This window comes from Brienomyrus brachyistius, unplaced genomic scaffold (genome assembly GCF_023856365.1).
Source record: "Brienomyrus brachyistius isolate T26 unplaced genomic scaffold, BBRACH_0.4 scaffold59, whole genome shotgun sequence".
NCBI lineage: Eukaryota > Metazoa > Chordata > Actinopteri > Osteoglossiformes > Mormyridae > Brienomyrus > Brienomyrus brachyistius.
The window spans coordinates 1,296,167-1,314,350 of NW_026042334.1; the positions used below are offsets into that span (position 1 = coordinate 1,296,167).

General features: G+C 50.9%; 2 protein-coding genes across 2 annotated transcripts in view; both read right to left on the reverse strand.

Annotated features, from left to right (window-relative positions):
* Positions 1–18,184, reverse strand: part of LOC125724987 (unconventional myosin-XVIIIa-like) — a 75,596-nt gene that overhangs the window by 39,194 nt on the left and 18,218 nt on the right. Inside the window, 2 exon segments of the mRNA XM_049001489.1 lie at positions 249–355; positions 657–744. Coding sequence (XP_048857446.1) covers positions 249–355; positions 657–744 — 195 coding nt within the window.
* On the reverse strand, positions 3,765–12,648 carry LOC125725024 (histone-lysine N-methyltransferase 2D-like). Its single transcript, XM_049001563.1, has 5 exons — positions 11,495–12,648; positions 9,153–9,378; positions 8,494–8,537; positions 5,960–6,901; positions 3,765–4,875 (listed from the first exon to the last, which is right to left on the reverse strand). Exons 2-5 carry the CDS (start codon positions 9,190–9,192, stop codon positions 4,801–4,803), a joined length of 1,101 nt encoding a protein of 366 aa, XP_048857520.1. The 5' UTR covers positions 9,193–9,378; positions 11,495–12,648; the 3' UTR covers positions 3,765–4,800.

Sequence of the window (18,184 nt, forward strand, 5' to 3'; positions counted from 1 at the left end):
CACATTCCTGACATCTGTTTCCATGCGACCCCTGGCTTAAGCCCTATAATGCCGTACACCTTCCTCTGCTCCCCCAACCATGTGTGCATCTGACATTCTTCTAAAAAAACAGGGTGGTGGACAGGTGCAAACAGCATCTGTTCACCCTGGGGGGGCTCATCTCACACCATTCTGGCCAGTCCAACAACTGAATAAACATCATGGATTTTGGAATCAGAGACTGCACCCTACGGGCCACGCTGACCAACCTTCTCCACATCATCTTCATCCACGTCCAGTATCGTGCCGTCGTGCTCCAGCTTGACCTTCACCTTCCCCTCTGGCAGGCTGCCCGGCTCCGTCTTCAGCAGAGTCGCTGACGAGACCACAGAACAGAGAAGCGAATGGCATAAATCAACCAAACAATGACTGATAGTTCCTAGTTGAAGTGTTACGGTCCATTGGTGTACTGTACAATTACAGTTTTGTTTCTGCAAGTTAAAAGAGGAAATTTGTAACTCCAAACCAACCAGTAAATGTGATAAAAACTGATTTTGTAGTTGTATGTGGATTGTGAGGTCACATGATATGGAGCGAGGCATCTGATAGGCCGGCTGCTGAGGATAATGATAGAATTTTGGGGCGCATGAGGTAGGACATAGGTGAGGGACCATTACCCAGGGAGAAGCCATCCTTGTGGACCAGCCACATCTTCTCCGAGCCATACCATGCCTGCTCTGCGGCAATCTGCTCCTCCGTCTTCACCTGTGGGGGGGGGGGGGGGGGGGCAGGAATACAATCCATCAAACGCCATGTCCACCATTTGCTACAAGACCTCCGCGGTCTGGCCTTAATTTCACCACACCCTGCATTGCAGTAAAAAAACTGCTGGTGACTGTTGGGGGGGGTGGGTGGGGGCAGAGGTGTGGCAGACCTTCCGCAAAGGAAACGAAGCCCAGAGAGCGCAATTTCAATCGCACCCCGTTTGCCGAGCGCTCAGACGGATGGGGAACACTCTGATCCCACTGAGAGTCGCCCATCGGCATAATAGAGGGAAAGAAAACCGACAGGCAACACAGAATAAAGGAGCAATCCTGAAAAGCACAGAGCTACAGCCCCTCCATCGGTCTCTGGAACAGGCGAGAAGGAAAACTAATAATTAAGAAGAAAACCAACTGCACAGTGTTGCTGCCTGCCACTCTAGGATGACAGAGGCACCGTGTGCTAGGAGACATAGCTGACAGACTCTTGCAAAAGGCTCTGTTTTTTAACACTGCAGCACTATGTAAATAAAGTAAAAAAAAAAAAAAAAACGGCTGAAATATTCAAATCTGAAAGTGAACCACTTGTTACCTAATGGCCTATGAAAATGTCAGTTTAATTTAAGCCACGAGTCAGCATCCCCAAATGACCCGAAGCAGAAAAGCAAGGCAGGAAGTCATTATACCAAATAGCCGAAGAACTATCTCATCATTTCCTCCCTCTGCGTTATGCAAGTAGCACACGTTACGGATCAACGAAGGCCGCACTCTGAGGCAGGTAATCGGATACACTACAACAGCCTTGTGCAGTGTGGGGGAGGTGCTAGGGGGGCGGGACCCCGTGAGACCCCACCCACATCCATACAAACTGCCTGTGACGAGGCTCCACAAGAACAGGGGGTTAGACAAGGTCTGCTGCATTACTGGGGGGGGGCTATAAAAGTCCCCAGTCACACCAGCACAGATCAAATGACCACCACACTGCAAAACAGGCCAACCGACGATGTCAATGCTATACAACTTTAAATACTTTTATCAAGTTTCACCTTTCCGACATCGTTTTAGGCAAACGCGTTATGGCTCAGGCGGAGAGTTAAAACAGGAAGCAGTTAAGCAAACCTCTTTACGGAAATGGAAAAATGCATTTCCATTGTGGGATATGTGGGGGAGGGGGGGGGGATATGAGAGTGCAAGGACACAGGAAGTGAATGAGAACCAAAGCACCACTCCGGGACTTCGGAAAACGGGAGTGCTTGGACCGCTCTCATGATACCACTGTAACAGCTGCCCCTTCACCAAGCATCTAGCACATGCTAATTTGGGCTTCTCAAAGGAATACAAAAGGCTGAATGAAAGATTGTGGAAGAAGCATCCCGTTTTCCCTGTGAACGAGTTTCCGTTTTATTCCGGGGTGGGTGGTTTTTAGCATTCTACATGCACACAGTTTGTTTTAGGGTGGAGATATTTGGGGTGGGGCTGGGGGCACTCCACACACAAAAATAAAACACTGCATGTGACAAAGCACAGCAAAGGGGTGGGTGGGGCGGTCAATGGAAAACAAACGCAGGCAGAACCGAGGCCAGACCTTGGGTTGGGCGGCCAGAGCGTGGGCCGCCTGAAGGACGGCCACGGGGTCCTCATCCACCTGTCCCTGAAAGACGGCAGGAGGTGGGGGGAGGAATGTAAGAGTCAATATTTAACCCAGAGCGATAAGGAGAAGCTAAGGGGCGTGGAATAAATAATACAAACACATTGATAACCATGCATTAAGAAGAGGGCCCAGAACTATATATCAACGCCACTAGCTGGCGTAACAAAATTAGGAAAAAGCCACTATGCTACGCCATGGCATCTTTTGTAAAGTGCATTTGCGTGGAGATACGGGGACAATCTCAAATTCCTGGAATAAAAGTAAGGCACCGAGGTCAACTTGTGTGGAAAGAACAAGTTTATGTTAATTCCCGTTTGATTGTAAGGTGTTACTAACACAGCAGGGTTAATATAAAATTCAACCACAAGCGCTGCTTGCAAACATTCTTATATTCCACCATGTAAATCAGAATCTAATGGCTGTACAGAAAATTCACAGGAACTAGTAATTCATTGGCAAATGGCTGATTTAACTGGGTTTTGGAGATCTACTTTAAGCAAAACACCGAACATTCCAAGGGCTAGGTTTAAGGATTTCTTGATTATACGTGATGCTAAGCAACATATCCATGACTGGCAGATACCTTAGCACTGACTCGTGTTCAGGGGACAGGGGAGAGAATATACAAACATGAAGTGAGGTCAGCATAGTGGGCATGTCAAGTCAGCCATAGGAAGTATAAAATGATTAAATACTTAGAACCAGGAACATACTACTTGGTGTTCGCAAATCACCTTTGGCCCACAATACGTGCAGTGGTGCACACCTCCAATCCCACAGGGAGGGCTGTGCCATGCAGTTTGTACATATTGACGTAGGTTTGTGTTCAGACTTACTGTATACAGGACAGAGGACAGCTCCTCTGTGCCCCCCCTACGCCCCAATCTCCTAGCCTCCTTGTGCAGTCAATATTAGTTGAACAGCAAAAATCATACAAGTCACTGACTACTCAGATTATAATGCATCGACACATGGGGTGGGAGGGACCACAACACCACACAAGCAGGGTCTGACCAGTGAACGATAAAAATGACTGCCACACACATTCATTCTTGAGCCAGTTAATTGGGGAGCTTTCCATGAAAACACATCATACAATCACAGATTATGACAGGTGTTGGATTCAGAGAGGGAAAGATAAGTGGTGGAGGTACAAGCATGTCAGCGAGAAAGAGAGGAAGACAGAGACGATGCAAAGGGAGGAGTTAGTTAAAGAAAACAGTCTTACACTCCAACATGACACACGCGAGCATACGGCGCTAAGGCCGTGGCAGGGGGTGGCGAGTGGCTGGCCGGGCTGGGGTGGGGCATCCTGAGGCAGGTACGGTACCTGGGTGGGGGAGGGCCCATTGACCACTGGCTCCACCTAGCCACACAGCAGCCACAGCAACAGCAGCAGCAGAAAAGCAATGGGCAGAGAAGAGAGGGAGAGATGAGAGAGAAAAAGAAAAAGAGAGCGTGACGGAAGTGTCAAGAAACGGGACGTGGCGGGTGAATGGCGAAATGTCAGGACACGCAAAGCCTAATGGGAGATACGCTCCAGTCGCTATTGTGGAAGCAATGCCAGGTCAAATTGGGACAAGATGCAACACTTGTTCGATGAGACCTCTGCTGCGAAAGGCGGACAGGCATGGGAAAACCGCATTTGTGACTGCTGAAGGTCGTTTTAGCTCCACAGGCAAATCGTGAAGCACAACTCTCTCGCGGTTATATTTAAAAAAAAACAACAACAGGAAAGACAGAAAACAATGATGAAAACATTAAAGGAGGCCCCAAAGAAAGCACTGCAAGAAAAGCCCATGAGAGAGAAAAAGGCAGGAGTTATAAAAAAAACAGGCAAGCATTAACATCCATCCACTGTTAGGCGGCACAGTAGCCTGCAGTCCCCATGGCGACCCACACAGGCCCTAGGACTGCTGGACAAACAAGGACAGCCAAGTCCAATTCTCAAGAATCTCTACATCCATGCCCGGCTAACTGAGAAGACGGCTTACTGGCCAAATAATAATGTGCGTTAAATAATTTTGCACCAATAAATAAGCCCATGGTTATTCGCAGAGACCTTTTGGTTGCCAACAAATGCATTGCCAGTGGCAGCAGTGGAAAGATGCTTGTTATAATGTATCTAATGATGTATTTATGCGTAGGTCCCTGGAAAGAATTAAAATAAAACTAGGTCACAGAAGGCTCTGAAATGAACATCAACCTCAAGCATTTGACTCAGTATGCCAGACACAAAAATTTAACGACCCTTGTTGGTGTCAAGTGATCGCGGTAGGGTCGCCTTAAGAAGTCTACAGGCTCGTGTGACAGGTGGGTGCCTAACGTCTTCAGGACAAGTGTTAGCAGGGCACGGCAGCAAGGGTGTAAAGATGAGGAAGGAAGACGAAATGGAGGGAGAAGGTAAGATTAGAGAATTACAGGCACATTGAAGATCCTCTCCAGTCGTCTTTGAGCTTCTTCAGTGGGGGTCAGCTGCACCACCTAAAGGTCAGGTCACCAATATGGATGAACGGCATGCTCCAAAACTGTGCCAGCAGGCGGTAGGTGGCGTGCGATCGGGAATGGCTCCGATCATCACGCTGCAAAGCGGAACGGCTCAATCTCGCAACGGCCAGACAATAATGCTCCCCTTCATTTGCGAGTCAAAGTTATAGTGCAGCTCAGGCACCAGCAACTGCACATACACACAAAACCTGTTGGGTCAAGGCAGGTGAGACCTGCGGCAGTTTGCTCCCAGAAGAAGAGGTCCTGTCTGGGCCAGAGGCTAGGCAAGGTATTGCCTTCACCTTCGAACAACCCCACAAACACACACACAAAGCCCAGGTCAGACAAAACCATGTTCTTAGTAACATTTCCACAGTCAATGCAAAATCACACCAGCGATGCCCATATGTGATTCAGCCAGCCAATGTTTTTTCCATGGTCATTCAGCAAGCTTCAATAAAGGACAGTTAATCCAGCTATTGAAAGCCATCAGAACCCCAAACGCAAACACATGCCTCTGCACGAATGCCCACATACGTCCTACAGCTGCAAAATAGTTACTTTCAAATATTCCATGTGAAGCAGCACATTAGTGAAGGCTATGAAACATCTTTTAAGTGTCTCGCTGCTGCGACTCCCACCCCCCGTTGAACTCTAGTACATTCATGAGCTTCCTGATGACAAGAAAGCCACATGGATCTCAACACCAAATACTAGCGCAATTCAAAGAGGTGCAAAGTGTGTAAACACTAGGGAGTTTGGTCAACGGGGAGGAGATTTCAGAGCCAGCAGTACATGTCAGTCAAGAACTAGCTCTGAACAATCAAACAACAGAAGGATCAGAACAAAAGCCTGTCTTGGAATTACCAGTCACTTTTAGCAGTGATTTATGTTGAACTGGGCACACGTCATGGCAAAAGTATAGGAAGAAACTTCAAGAACCAGCATGCAGGTGCAAATGTTAGACCTGTGATGTCACACTTACTGGGGACGTGTCAACTGCATGCATCACTGTGAGTGGCTCAGGATTTCACACCTGCTAAACCATGCGTGTGTATCACACATGGAAAACACACCGTACCTCAGGTTTCCTCAGAGATGAGGGTTTGAGAGCAGGTATGAATCCAGGTGGAGGTGAAAGGGGGCTTGCTTTGGCTGCCGGGACAAATCCAGCAGGAGAGGGAAGGGTGTTCACTTTGGGTGGAGGAACAAATCCACCAGGGGGCGTGAGGGGGTTCGTTTTGGGTGGAGGAATGAATCCGACAGGAGGAGAAAATGTGTTTGCTTTGGCAGGTGGATTGGGAGGCGACGGTTTTGGGTTTAATCCAGCTGGAGAGGAGAGCACCTGTGAGGATTTTGGAGCAGGTATGAAACCAACAGGAGGGGTGTTGGGAGAGGTTTGGGATGGAGGTAAAGCTTCAGTGGGGGAGGATAACTGCGATTCATCCTTCTGAGCAAGAAGTGAGGCTGAACTTTCCTCGACTTTTCCCTCTGGTTGCTTCTGGTCGTCCAGCTTCTCTTCCACATGCATAATTCGTGAACGTGGCCGGGGGTCCCTGCTCCGGCCACGGCCCATCAGATTAGTGAGACCAGCTGTGATGTCATCTTTCTCCTCCTTTTTGATTGTGTCATGCTTGAAGTTAAAAAATGGCTTTGCTATCACCTTAGGCACTGCCCCTGGCTTCGGGGTCACTGTAGCAGGCTTGGTAGCAGATTCGTCCTCTTCGCTGGGCTGCGCCTTCTGTACCATCCTCCGGATCACCTTCCTGGGACCCACACTCTGCTCCTCAGGGCCTTTGCTCCCACTGTCTCCATTGAGAATGGGAGGCTCCGGACTCTTAAAGCGCCCGGGTGCACCAGGTGACTCGGTGCTCCGGAAGGATGGCCGGCCTCGGGGAAGCTCGGGGCTCTTCCTCTGCTCCTGCTGGGGCTCGGGGCTCTTGGCGCGCAGCAGCGCCCGAGCAGGATTCAGGCTGGGTACAGACTGGGACCGGCTGCTCATGCTGCTGTCGCTGTTAGACTGCTAGGGCAGCAAGTCGTGTGGGGGTGAACAGAGCTGACATTAGGCAACAGCGACATTCCCCATGAAACAATTGGAAAGAGACAGAGTTCTGGCTTTGCCTTTATGACAGACTCTCCCATGAGACCCAGACTCACGCATCATCTCCCCATGCAGCTCAGCACCACTCAACGTGCCCCAGCTCTCAGACACGTCTAACCCAATCTATGCTACTGTACCGTTATCCACTGGGCCACGTGTGTTAAAAAGACCTCATTACCGCTGCTGTCACCTTGGAGCGCAGGTACGGAACACAAGGAAGGGGGAATTGTGAATGGAGAGCGAGTGCGTGAATGAGAATAAGAGTCCCGGCAGTCCCGACGTTTTGTTTAAAGACCACATTCCTACATCGTGGCTGCCTCTGCCTTTCTGGGCTGGCATACGAATAACCTCTGCACTGGAAGACATCGGCTAATGCAAATCAAAGATGCTAACTGTGGTTCTAAGCAGGTTCTGCTGACTAAACTCGCATGGCAATTTCTGCACAATGAGGAGAATTTCCATCCGGCAGAAAACTTAGCTTGCTTGAACAGAAAGCTCCATCAATCTATCAATCAGACACGAAGAGCTATCCTGCTTATCGCCCCCAGTCACATGGACTCAACTTCTGGCCATAGCCTGGGGACCAGTCTCAAGAAATTACACTGTCCACACTGATGAGATTAATGAGGCACGGGGTCTCCTCCCCTGTTGTATTAAACAAGGCTGTGATTGGCAGTGTGCCATGATCCTACCCAACCTCAGGCTTCTAATTGGATACTGGATCTGGGCCACTACTGCTGGACATGCTAGTTTCGTTCAATCCACCTAGCCCAATCCCCCAAGGCTGAGCATACTTGCCATTCCCAAGCCCAGTTCAACAAAACCCAACTTCTTCAGCTTTAGAGCAGTTTCCTTCTGTAACAGACCTTCTTGCCATTCTGCTTTCCGATGATCCCAGCTTGAAATTAGGCCATGCTTAAAGCCGATACCTACTCCTCTTTGAAATGAAAGCGAGTGATGATAAATCAAAACAAAAACTGGGTGAGTTTCCATTTCCAGGAAACACTGTTGGGGTGGGGATTGGGTCCACTACAATAAACAGAATCTCCTACACAGTTAGCCTCTCAAATGAATTTTCCTTCGGCATGCCAGGTTGTGCTAATTCAGAGCCAGGAATCAACCCCACCCCCTCCTTCCCAACACACATACCAACAGCCGCACCTGTTAAACAAACAAGACTTCCGAAACCTGTAATCATTTTCAAAGGCAATTAGGCAGCTATTACAGAGATGCCACACAGCAGCGTTCCAGGCTTTTGTTGTGCAATTATGCGTAACTATCCATGACACCGCGGTCCCCTGGCAGGGAAATAATCGCAAGGCTCCTATTCATTCCTGTCATTCTACTCCGTTTGGCAAGACGTCAGCCTCGGTACCAGTCCTAACTCCAACTGGAAACTCACGTCCGTGCGGTTTGACCCAGCTGAAGTCTCAGAGACATTCAAACATCGTGACCAAAAGTACCCTAAACCCAACTACACGCTGGGCGCCAGGCACTGACTATTGGACACTTACATTCTCTTTGGAATTCTTGAGGCCAGGCTTGGTCTCGTCTTTGACCTACGGGGGTCAAAGTGGAGAGGGTCTCGGGTTAAACCCGGGTACCAGTGGACAGGAGATTAGCACGCAGTAACATTCTGGGAGGGGCGGGGGAGGGGGGGGGGATTCATGCACACTCCCATCTGCAAGCTAGAGGTTGAATCAATCTGGGGACGGGAAGCAGGGGAGAACCATATTTCTGGAGAGCACCAAGCAGCATCAGGTGTTGTCAGAATCAGGGTAATACCACCGCCCCCCCCCCCAAAAAATAACTGTAGGAGTTGTCACATTCACACTCATGTATGACCACCCATACACAAACATCAAGCTTCAAAAATGATACATGTGTTACATAAGTCCTTGTGAAAAGTCTATTATTACACATCAAGCCGTTACTGAGAGAGACACGGGTGACATAAGACAGCTGCTTTGCATCAACATTTCCGTATGCTCTCCACGTTCCCAAGTGGGCCTTCCCAGGACCAATTGGTCACTGGGGGAGATACACAGCTAGGGATTATGCGGCATGGGGAGGGGGACAGTCAGTACTCCAAAGCTGCACTGTGAACAGGACACGGGGAGCGTTAAGCATGCCCACACGCGGACACACGCGGACACACATTGAACAACACTTCCCTTTTGCTCCCAGAAGGAGAAGCGTGATGAGAACGCCATGATGCCGGGTCTCCTGTCATGGGCTGGGAAGGAGATGGGAGAGAAGGCGGAGGGGCAGGGAGGAGGACACACAGCTGATCACGAACCGATGGACGGATGAGGTGGCGGGGAGCTTCTGGCTCGAGGGCCTAAATGGGCAGGGCAGTAGGACCACACAACGCCACAGGAGGGGTGAAATGGACAAGTCTGAGGTACAAAGAGAAGTGAAGAGTGGGGGGGGGGGGGGGGTCACAGCAAGGTTAGGACATAAGGACACTGGTCCACTCTTACAAGTGACAGTGACCAGGTGACAGCCACTGGCATGGAAAATACACCCTGCAAGAGCATCATAGGAATGAGAGGAAGCCAGTGAAAGCCAAAGTCCGTCTGGACATGCAGCTGGGGACTGACAGCCAGTATCGCCGCCAGACCGATTTAGCTGTCCCCCGCCATGTCGCCCTGATAACAGGGTGGATGGGAAGCAGACTCCTGGGGGGGCACAGGTCTGAAAAAACAGAGCTGTTCCCTCTTTGTCTGCACACATAGCGGTGTGCAGATACTCGTTAGACGTCTGCACACAAGTCTAATGAACCTCCGCCACATGTCCAGACAGGGATTGCTGAAGCTGAAGCTATGTTGTCCCCCCCCCCCCCCACCCCACCCCGAGGACATGATGACATTACAGGAGGCGAGCGCCCAGCTGCCGAAAGTGTGACGCTGGAGAGGAAGGCTGCCAGCCCTCATAAAGCCCCAATATAGGACTGTGACAGCACTAAAATGACTCGACTTGATAAACAATTATGAATACCTAACCGCTATCCATTAAGATGGCATTACAACACGCCCGGTTTGTTCGGTTTCACCACACAGAGGTTACCATGATTATGCAGCTGGGTACACAGCCCAGGCTTGGGTGACAAGCATCCACTACCTCCTTATATCATGTCAGACTTTGCACCAACACACCCTGAAGTCCCCGCTGAAGCTCCCTCATTCTTCTTCTGTTCTCTCACCTGAATCTTTCATTTTCATTCCCCACTGTCCTTCTTGTTGAAACTCCCTTCCCCAAATAAAGTCCCTATTCCTCCCTCCCTCTCCCCCGTCATGTGACTCTGCACCCGTATCTCGAGAGCATTTATCAGTCTCTAGAAAGACGCGAGAGACCGGGGGATGCAGATCCAGTGACTGCAGGCGAGCTAACGGCAGCCGGCCAAGCTTGGGCATACACACACCCCATCGCCATGATCATATTAAATGGCGTTGAACGGCAGGAAACACTACGGCTGGAAAACAGGCGGCAGGGCCATTTAAGGCCGGAAAACGTTAGTCACAGTGTCCGCTGGAGTCTCACCTCATTTCAACAGCAGACCCGCCCGAGCACGATTCAGGCCGTCCAGGAATATATATATAAAAAAAAAAAAAAAAAAAAAAAAGACTCCAAGCACGCACAAAGCTGACTACCACCTCCCTCGGGTCGACACTGATGCACAGGCAAACCGCAGTGTAAGAAACGCTCACCCCAGTAACACTAATCAGTGATCACAGTGGCAGCCCGTAGTCACATTCAAACAGCCACGTTCCCGTCTCTGGTGCGACCTGCGACTTTCAAACCTGCAGATGCCAAAACGCTGCGCTTTCACTTCCGCTTCTGGTGGAAACAGACCCGAGCCTTTTCCAAAACACACACGGGCGGCAAAAGTTTTGCAGCTTTCCGCTATCGGGGGCGCGCGGACAAAACTCAACCCGAAACATCGTACTTGACTGCCCCCCAACATCCCCGCAAAACTACACCCCAGCCCCACCACCACACACGAAAGTTACAGAAATGACAACCTACTGCGGAAAATTAAACAGCGGGTTCATACCCCCCAACTTAACACTTTCCTCTCCAGCTACAAACTGACTGAGCAAAATGGCAGCTGGGCTCGACTCAGCACCTCCCCCACACCTTCCCCAGCGTCAGCCCTAAAAATAGAGGCAGGCAGAGCGGGCATGCGGCGAGGAAGCCTCCCTGGCCCCGGCCGGGGCAGCGTGTGGCAGGCTAGACCTACACGGGCGCCTGCCTGTTCTCTGCTCCAGTATTCCAGCGTCAGTGGCAAAGGATGGGGGTGTAGAGCTCCCTCACCTCACGTCGCCGTCCCGTCCCGGGATCACGACTCCGGCTATGTGCCCTTACCGCAGCAAGCAAAGGAGTTCTGGGGTCAGGTCGGGGTAGGGGCCAGCGGCAAATGAGAGGAAAGAAGAAGAGACAGACGGAGAGGGAGAGCGAGAGAGAGTAAGTGAGAGAGCGAGCGAGAGAGAGAGAGAGCGAGAGAGAGCTCACATCACACACACCAATACGGGGTCCGGTCTGAAGAGGGTCAGGGAAGGTGATAGGCAGTCGGGCTGTTGTTATTCCTGACGCTGCACCGAGGGGGTTGAGGGCAGCTGCAGGGGGATGGGGGGTTATAAATAGGTCTTATACACCAGCGCAGGCACCGCTGCCACCTCCGGGAATTCGGAGCTCCGTGTCTGCAGTTGCCCCCTTCCTTCAGCCGGCATGCCGATGCGACAGTAGACGTACGCTGGCCGGCATTCCTGCCCGCACGTGCACGCGTGCGTGTGTGCGAGAGTCTGATGGTACAACCGGCACCGCAGTTACCATGCACCCCGAACCCGAATAGCCAAGAGAGAGGAGAGAGAAGCTGAGAGACAAGGCAGAGAGGTGAGGGAGGAAATGACAACGACGGCGAGCTTCCCCTGCACTCTGGCCGAGTTCCTCATCACACGGAGGAAGTGTGCAGCAAGGCATCGCCCATCTCTGCAGCAAGACGCGACTCTGGAACAAAAGGCAAAGGTGCAGGGGCGCAGGACACTAAACATGTTCAAAACTACGACCGATAACGAGCTGCCGAGATCACAGCCTTTGTCCAGAAGCAAAAATCTAACCTTTTAGAGCCCGGGGAACGGATTAATAACCATTTCAGGCTCTAATGATCTACGCAAATGAGACAGAGTAAAAATGAGAAAAGGCCTGAGTGGATATCAAGCTAAACCCACAGAGATTGACAGCCGGGCCCTGGGCTTATACCTACCAAGTAACACTGAACTGCAAGCAGAGAACTTTTACATGGAGCTCAAAGCTTAAACTTTGCACTCCCCCACCCTCAGACAGCTGCGTCCTCATCAGACCTGCTCACTGTAGTATCCAATAAGCTGGTCAGAGTTGGATATCTGAGATCCAGAAAGCAAGAATCCAGACCAAGATTTCGTTTCAACCGACTAGTTGAGTATAAAATGTCACAATCACAAGTACTTAGCTGGTTACTTGACACAAAATCTTGGTCTGGATTTTTACTTTTTAGATCTGAAATGTCCATTTATGAAGTGGGCCTACCCTTTGGGAGCTCCTGGCTTCCGCAGCAGTTTGTCCAGGCCGCCGTGACAGGCAGAAGACAGGGCGTGCGGGTGTTTCGCAACACCTATGCGGTAAACCAGCAGGGCAGACAGAAGAGTGACTTGAACACAGTGACTCAGCATAGCCACGGGTCAAAAACGCCATCCTCCCCCAAAACCACACAAAGCTTAATTAATGGAGTTCCAGGAAATAGCACAGTTTACAGCTTCAAAAATCCCATTCTGAGGCAAGAACTCCCTTTTGCTCCATCCTTCATTTCTCAAAACAAACCTTACCAAAAACAAACCTGGTCTGTCGCAATACCCCTCATACACCACAAGAGGGCATTGTGCATTCTTTCCCAAGTCATTCAGACATTCACTGATGCATTTACTTGCTTAAATGCACCACATGGGGGTGCTCAAAGCCTTGAAATACCTCATTGTTCAGTGTTTACATAATATAGCACAGTACCAGACAATAAGTCAAAAAGTGTGGTCTCTCATTGACCTAAAGGCCAGCATTTCTGCATTGTTTTTTAAAGCATCCTATAATTAAGCTGCATTAAAAAGGGGTTTAACAGACATCACACAGTGACCTTGAGGTTTCATGTACTGCTATTGCACAGCTTACAAATTCACACACCCATGCAAGTGGTTATTTAACTGAAACAGGCCTGGGCATCAGGGACCATCGGCCCCCGAGCCATGTCACTGGGACGTGTGCAGTCCTGCAGACGGTTTTGTAACTGTACCCCCAGCCCACTTGAATACTTAAAAAACCTGAAACGCGACATTATCTGCGTGATCAGTTAACAAACAGCCGCTAAACAGAGTGTGATAACAGACTTCTTCCTTAAGGCTCATCCTTAGGGGCACCCTGTTCCCCAGCAGGGTTGTTATTTCATTACAGTCTGCTGGATAGATTTTATTATATGCAGCTTATATTTCAAGTCAGCAGTAACCAGGCACTGCTGTGCCTGCTAGTAATTCTGGATGCTAAACGGTCAGAATAATGTTATTGCTTAAACTCAGTGTCCAGCATACAAGAGAAGTGCTTGTATAGAGACTGATTTCCCAGAATTCCCAGCATTGGACAGCAGGAGCAGGACGCAAACAGAACAGAACAGAAAAGTTGGTACAGATGATGCAGGAGCAGGCATGTCTGGCCAGGTCTGTCGGAGCAGGCCGCAATACCACTGTGCCTCACACGGACTGATATCTCTGAGTGGGTGTGGTGCCGGCGAGGCCGACACACGGGCCTCATGATCCAGGGAAGGGCCGCCTGGGGGGGTGCGGGGTTACCGGCTGTACCCTCTTTCAGCCACGGTTTCCCTCAGGACCTCTGGGAATTTTATCAGCAGGAGGAGCCTTGGCAGGAAGGCACCCCAGCAGGAACGAGCACGTACGCACACGTCATGCGGCCTAAGTTGCATCGGGTAAGGGGATTAAGCCTGATCCCAGACGCGCCCGTGACACAATGCGGCTCTGTGCGCCTGGCAGGGCGATGGTGCCAGCCTGCCTGCCCGCCCGCCCCTGACCCCATCCTCACACGCTACGCACTGCTGATCTGCTGCTAGCACTGCCTGCTGACTGCAGGCTAACGGCGCCCACTAACTGCTACTGACCGCCATGCCGAGCCCACAAACATCACAATCAAAGGAATCTGCAGGAGATTCAGGCAGGACGGGGCACTGGAAAGGGGGGGTTTATACAGACTAAGGACTAGGAGTCCCGCCTGCATCAGGCAGCTGGTAAAAGAACAGACAAGACACAGGAGGGGGCAGCTCCTGATCTCCCCATGCCACACGATCCGCCCCCCAGCCCTCATCAAAGAGGAACGCTTTCACCCTGCCTCTGACGTCACCGATTCCCAGGTCGGTGCCAGGACTCTGCAGGAGCCGTCAGGCTCGATCAGTGAAACTGTCGGCAAGGACGGCGCTGCGGAAACACGTATAAACACAGCATCCCCACCCCCCTTATGCAGGCCTGGGGGGAAGCGGCCTATTTTTAGCTCTGACGAGAATTACATCAGAGTGCCTGTGTCACTGCTTGGTGCTGATGCAGAACGACGGCATCAGAGGGGTTCAGAGGAGGAACGCCGAGGTCCGAGGTCCAGCCACTCACCCAAATGGAGGGCGAGTGTTCAGCTGGCTGTCACAGGGCAGCAGAGGGATGAGCAGACAGAGAGGAGAGGAGGGCAGGGGGATGAGCAGACAGAGAGAAGAGAAAGTGCAGATGCTCATGGGTGGAAACAGAAATGTCGGGGTCTGAGGAGTTGGTCAGGAGCACGCAGAAACCACACCTGGCCAGCAGAGGGAGGCAGGGAAACCGAGAGAGGAACTGAAAAACTAGGGGGAGGGCTGCCTTATCAATTATCAGCACTGCCACTCAGCTACAGACTGACATCTAGGGACGTTCACACGCTGAGGGGAGGCCACTCCCACCACCCCCATGTTCACTGCGGCCGTGTGCTCTCACGTTCTGTGACACTTGAGTGATGGGTCAGCAACCGGCGCCGGGTGAACAGACGTGGTGGCGTGGCATGTGATGAGAATCGGTGGCGGGCCCTCCGGCAGCCGCCGTAATGCACATGGGACAAAGGCTAGCTTTTAGTCAGGTGATGAGAAGGTGGGGTGGGGCGAGGCTCAGAATGACCTTTCACCCCAGGCAGTGGATCGAAGATAAGCAATAAATCAGTCAAGTGACACAAGGCTGTAAAACCGCCAACAGCTGAGTTACTGTCTGCCATCCGCAGACATAAGCAACAGACCTCAATCCTCACTGACAGCCACTCCCTCGGTGAGATCCACTTCGATCTCCGGCTGACGGACTCCATCGACTGAGCCCGGGATTCTTGATGCAACGGGGCCACCGCCTCCCCCACCAGCCACGTACCACATGAGCCAGCGCGTGATGCAGCGCTGATGTTTACAAAACTGACAGGCTGAAACAAGCACTGCTCAATCAAAGGCATCTGAGTAAGAGGAGAGTGAATGACGCCGTTTGGCACGCAGGCAGCGACGAGCCCAGCTACAGAATAAACCTGATTTCAACTGTATAAACCAGTAAAAAGTGTCTCTGGATGAAAGCTTAAGGTAACTAGCCAAATGGTACCACCAGCTGAACTACCCTCCACCCTATTTTCAGGGTCGGGTTCATGAATTTTTTCCCCCACATAAACTCTGTATTTTATTTTTACTTCCACATTAACCACCTTCACAGTTAATTTAGTAGAGTGCTGAGGCTGACTATCAAGCCAAAAAAGCGCATATCCATCTGTATCCTATAGGCTTGGACCCCGTCCCAGGCAGCTTACTGCACACGACACACAAACACACACAGTACAGAAAACCCAAAGATGAGAAGCCAACGCTGTGTGTCTCTGGAATGCAAAATTATTCTGGGAGTCTGTGTGTGGACTTCATATTCAGCGCTGGACTGACCGCATGCACATAGATCTTCAGCCGACCTTAATAAAAAAGGGCAGGCTCTCCAGACCACTGTGCAGAATAACCCGCTCTGCCAGTGTCCCGCCGTGGCCTGGGTTAAATACCTGTGGCTAAGGAGACAAAGTGCAGGCAAATAGCATGTCAGCTTGGGGGCAACTGGGCAGACGGGAGAGCATATCTAAAGAGGTACATGGATATGGACGGGCAAGCTGGTGGAACAAATAGGGACAGGGTGTCCAACCACGGAGGAGGGTGGGTCCTCCAGATTTGATATATGTTGGGCAGGGCTAATGTGCCTGCTTTAACCCAATGGGAACCAGCAGAGTTGTTAAGAGAAGATGATTGACAGCACAAAATAATCCAACCTACCATAACTCAACACCCCATTTCTCTGATCGCTGAACAAAAGAACCCAGTGGCCAGTGAACCTGCCTCACCTGTGCTAATGACATTAAAGTAATTGATGTCGATATAAAATCAGAAAACTTTAATATATTCTTATAGGCCAACAGCTAATAACATGTTAATTGCCAAATGTTAAGGCTACAGAAGATAGTGGCTCATCCCAGTAGCTGCCATTTACACCAATAAAGACTGATCGTGTTTTACACTCTCAGCTCATACACTAAAGATGCAGACGAAGGTGCAGATCTGAGCCCGTCTGCGTGTAACCGTATCCCATGCTGCCTTGGGGGGGAAAATGCCGAATGCTGTCTGCCTGACAGATTCTCGGGCATGCGAGAACAGGCCGGCCCAGTGAGGTCATCAGAAACACACAAACGGAGTCGAGAAAGCGGCCATTTCCCAACGAGCCCGGGGGGCAGCAGCGATACCAGCACGTTTCTGGGTGTGACGACCTGGCTGGGGTGGGAGGGTGATTATCTGTATGGGCACACTAGGGACAAGCCCTGCCAAATGGGCCACCCCCTGGGCGGCTAGAGTACATTTACACATGGCATCGCCCATCCAGGGAGGGTATGGTGCCACGTATCATAGCCGCAAAATGCTAACTCGACTCCCCCAAAAAGGGCTGGATCAGAATGTTGTGAGGCACCACATTTCTATACACACACACACACACACACACACACACACACACACACATACACACACACACACACACACACACACACACACACACACACACACACAAACACACACACAAACCACATGCACATGTAAAGGCATCCCGCATATAATGGAAATCAGACCTGAAATACACAAATCGTCAGGGAACACAGAGTAGAGTGCTCACCAAAAGGCCTACTCAAACCTGTCTTCACTTGACACAAGGAACTGGCAGGGGCAAAAATTAAAAAATTTAAATAAAAAGCAGCACAGTCATACAATGGCAAAGGCTTTGCTCCAGAATTCACTATCCATGACCGGTTATGTCCCGTTTGTTGCCTAACAGAGGCGAGAACCGTAGGGAACGTTCCACACGGCGCATCGCCAGATCGGCCGAGCTTCCTCCCCAAACACCGCGCAAACCCCACTAAAAACCAATTACCAGTTCACAGACTTGTGGTTTTTAGGAATGGGTAATCAGGTACCGCATTCTCTGTAATAGAGGCGCGACTGACAGAGATGATTCTCAGAACAGCGAAAAAGAACAGACACAGCAGAAAAACGAACAGAATTCGCTCAATGTTTGTGCAAGTGTCTGCGGCACTTGACCGCCCTCATCTGCCTTCGTTCCTCCCGCCACATCCGTTCGGAGAGCAAAAGACGGCATGGTGCCGGGGCCTGATCCCCTAGAGGAGACAGCCTCCGAGTGCCTGTTACCAAATAAACACAAGGAGACCTTATTTATTTGAGCGCCAAGTTCTGCAGCCTCCTCCGGAGGCAGCCAGGCTGCCCGCCATGGTTGCTTTTTGCCTGTGAGCAACCAAGGCCGAGAGCCAGAGTACAGAAGTGCAACCCGCAGCGGAGAGCTGCCGGAAGCTCGCACTGGGGGGCGCCACTGCTCGAGAACAGAAAGGACGTCAGCTGCTTCCGCAGCCCTGCGTGTCAACAACTGGAGTGAGGATGCGGGGGAAAGGTTTTCCCATCCCGCTTACATAAGGGGACTTAGTTACAGCATGTGCCCACTGCCCCCAGTAACTCATGCTCGACACCCCCAGTCACTCATGCCAGACCGCCGGGTGAAAAATTGGACCCCAATGAATAATTTCACAGAGTAATGG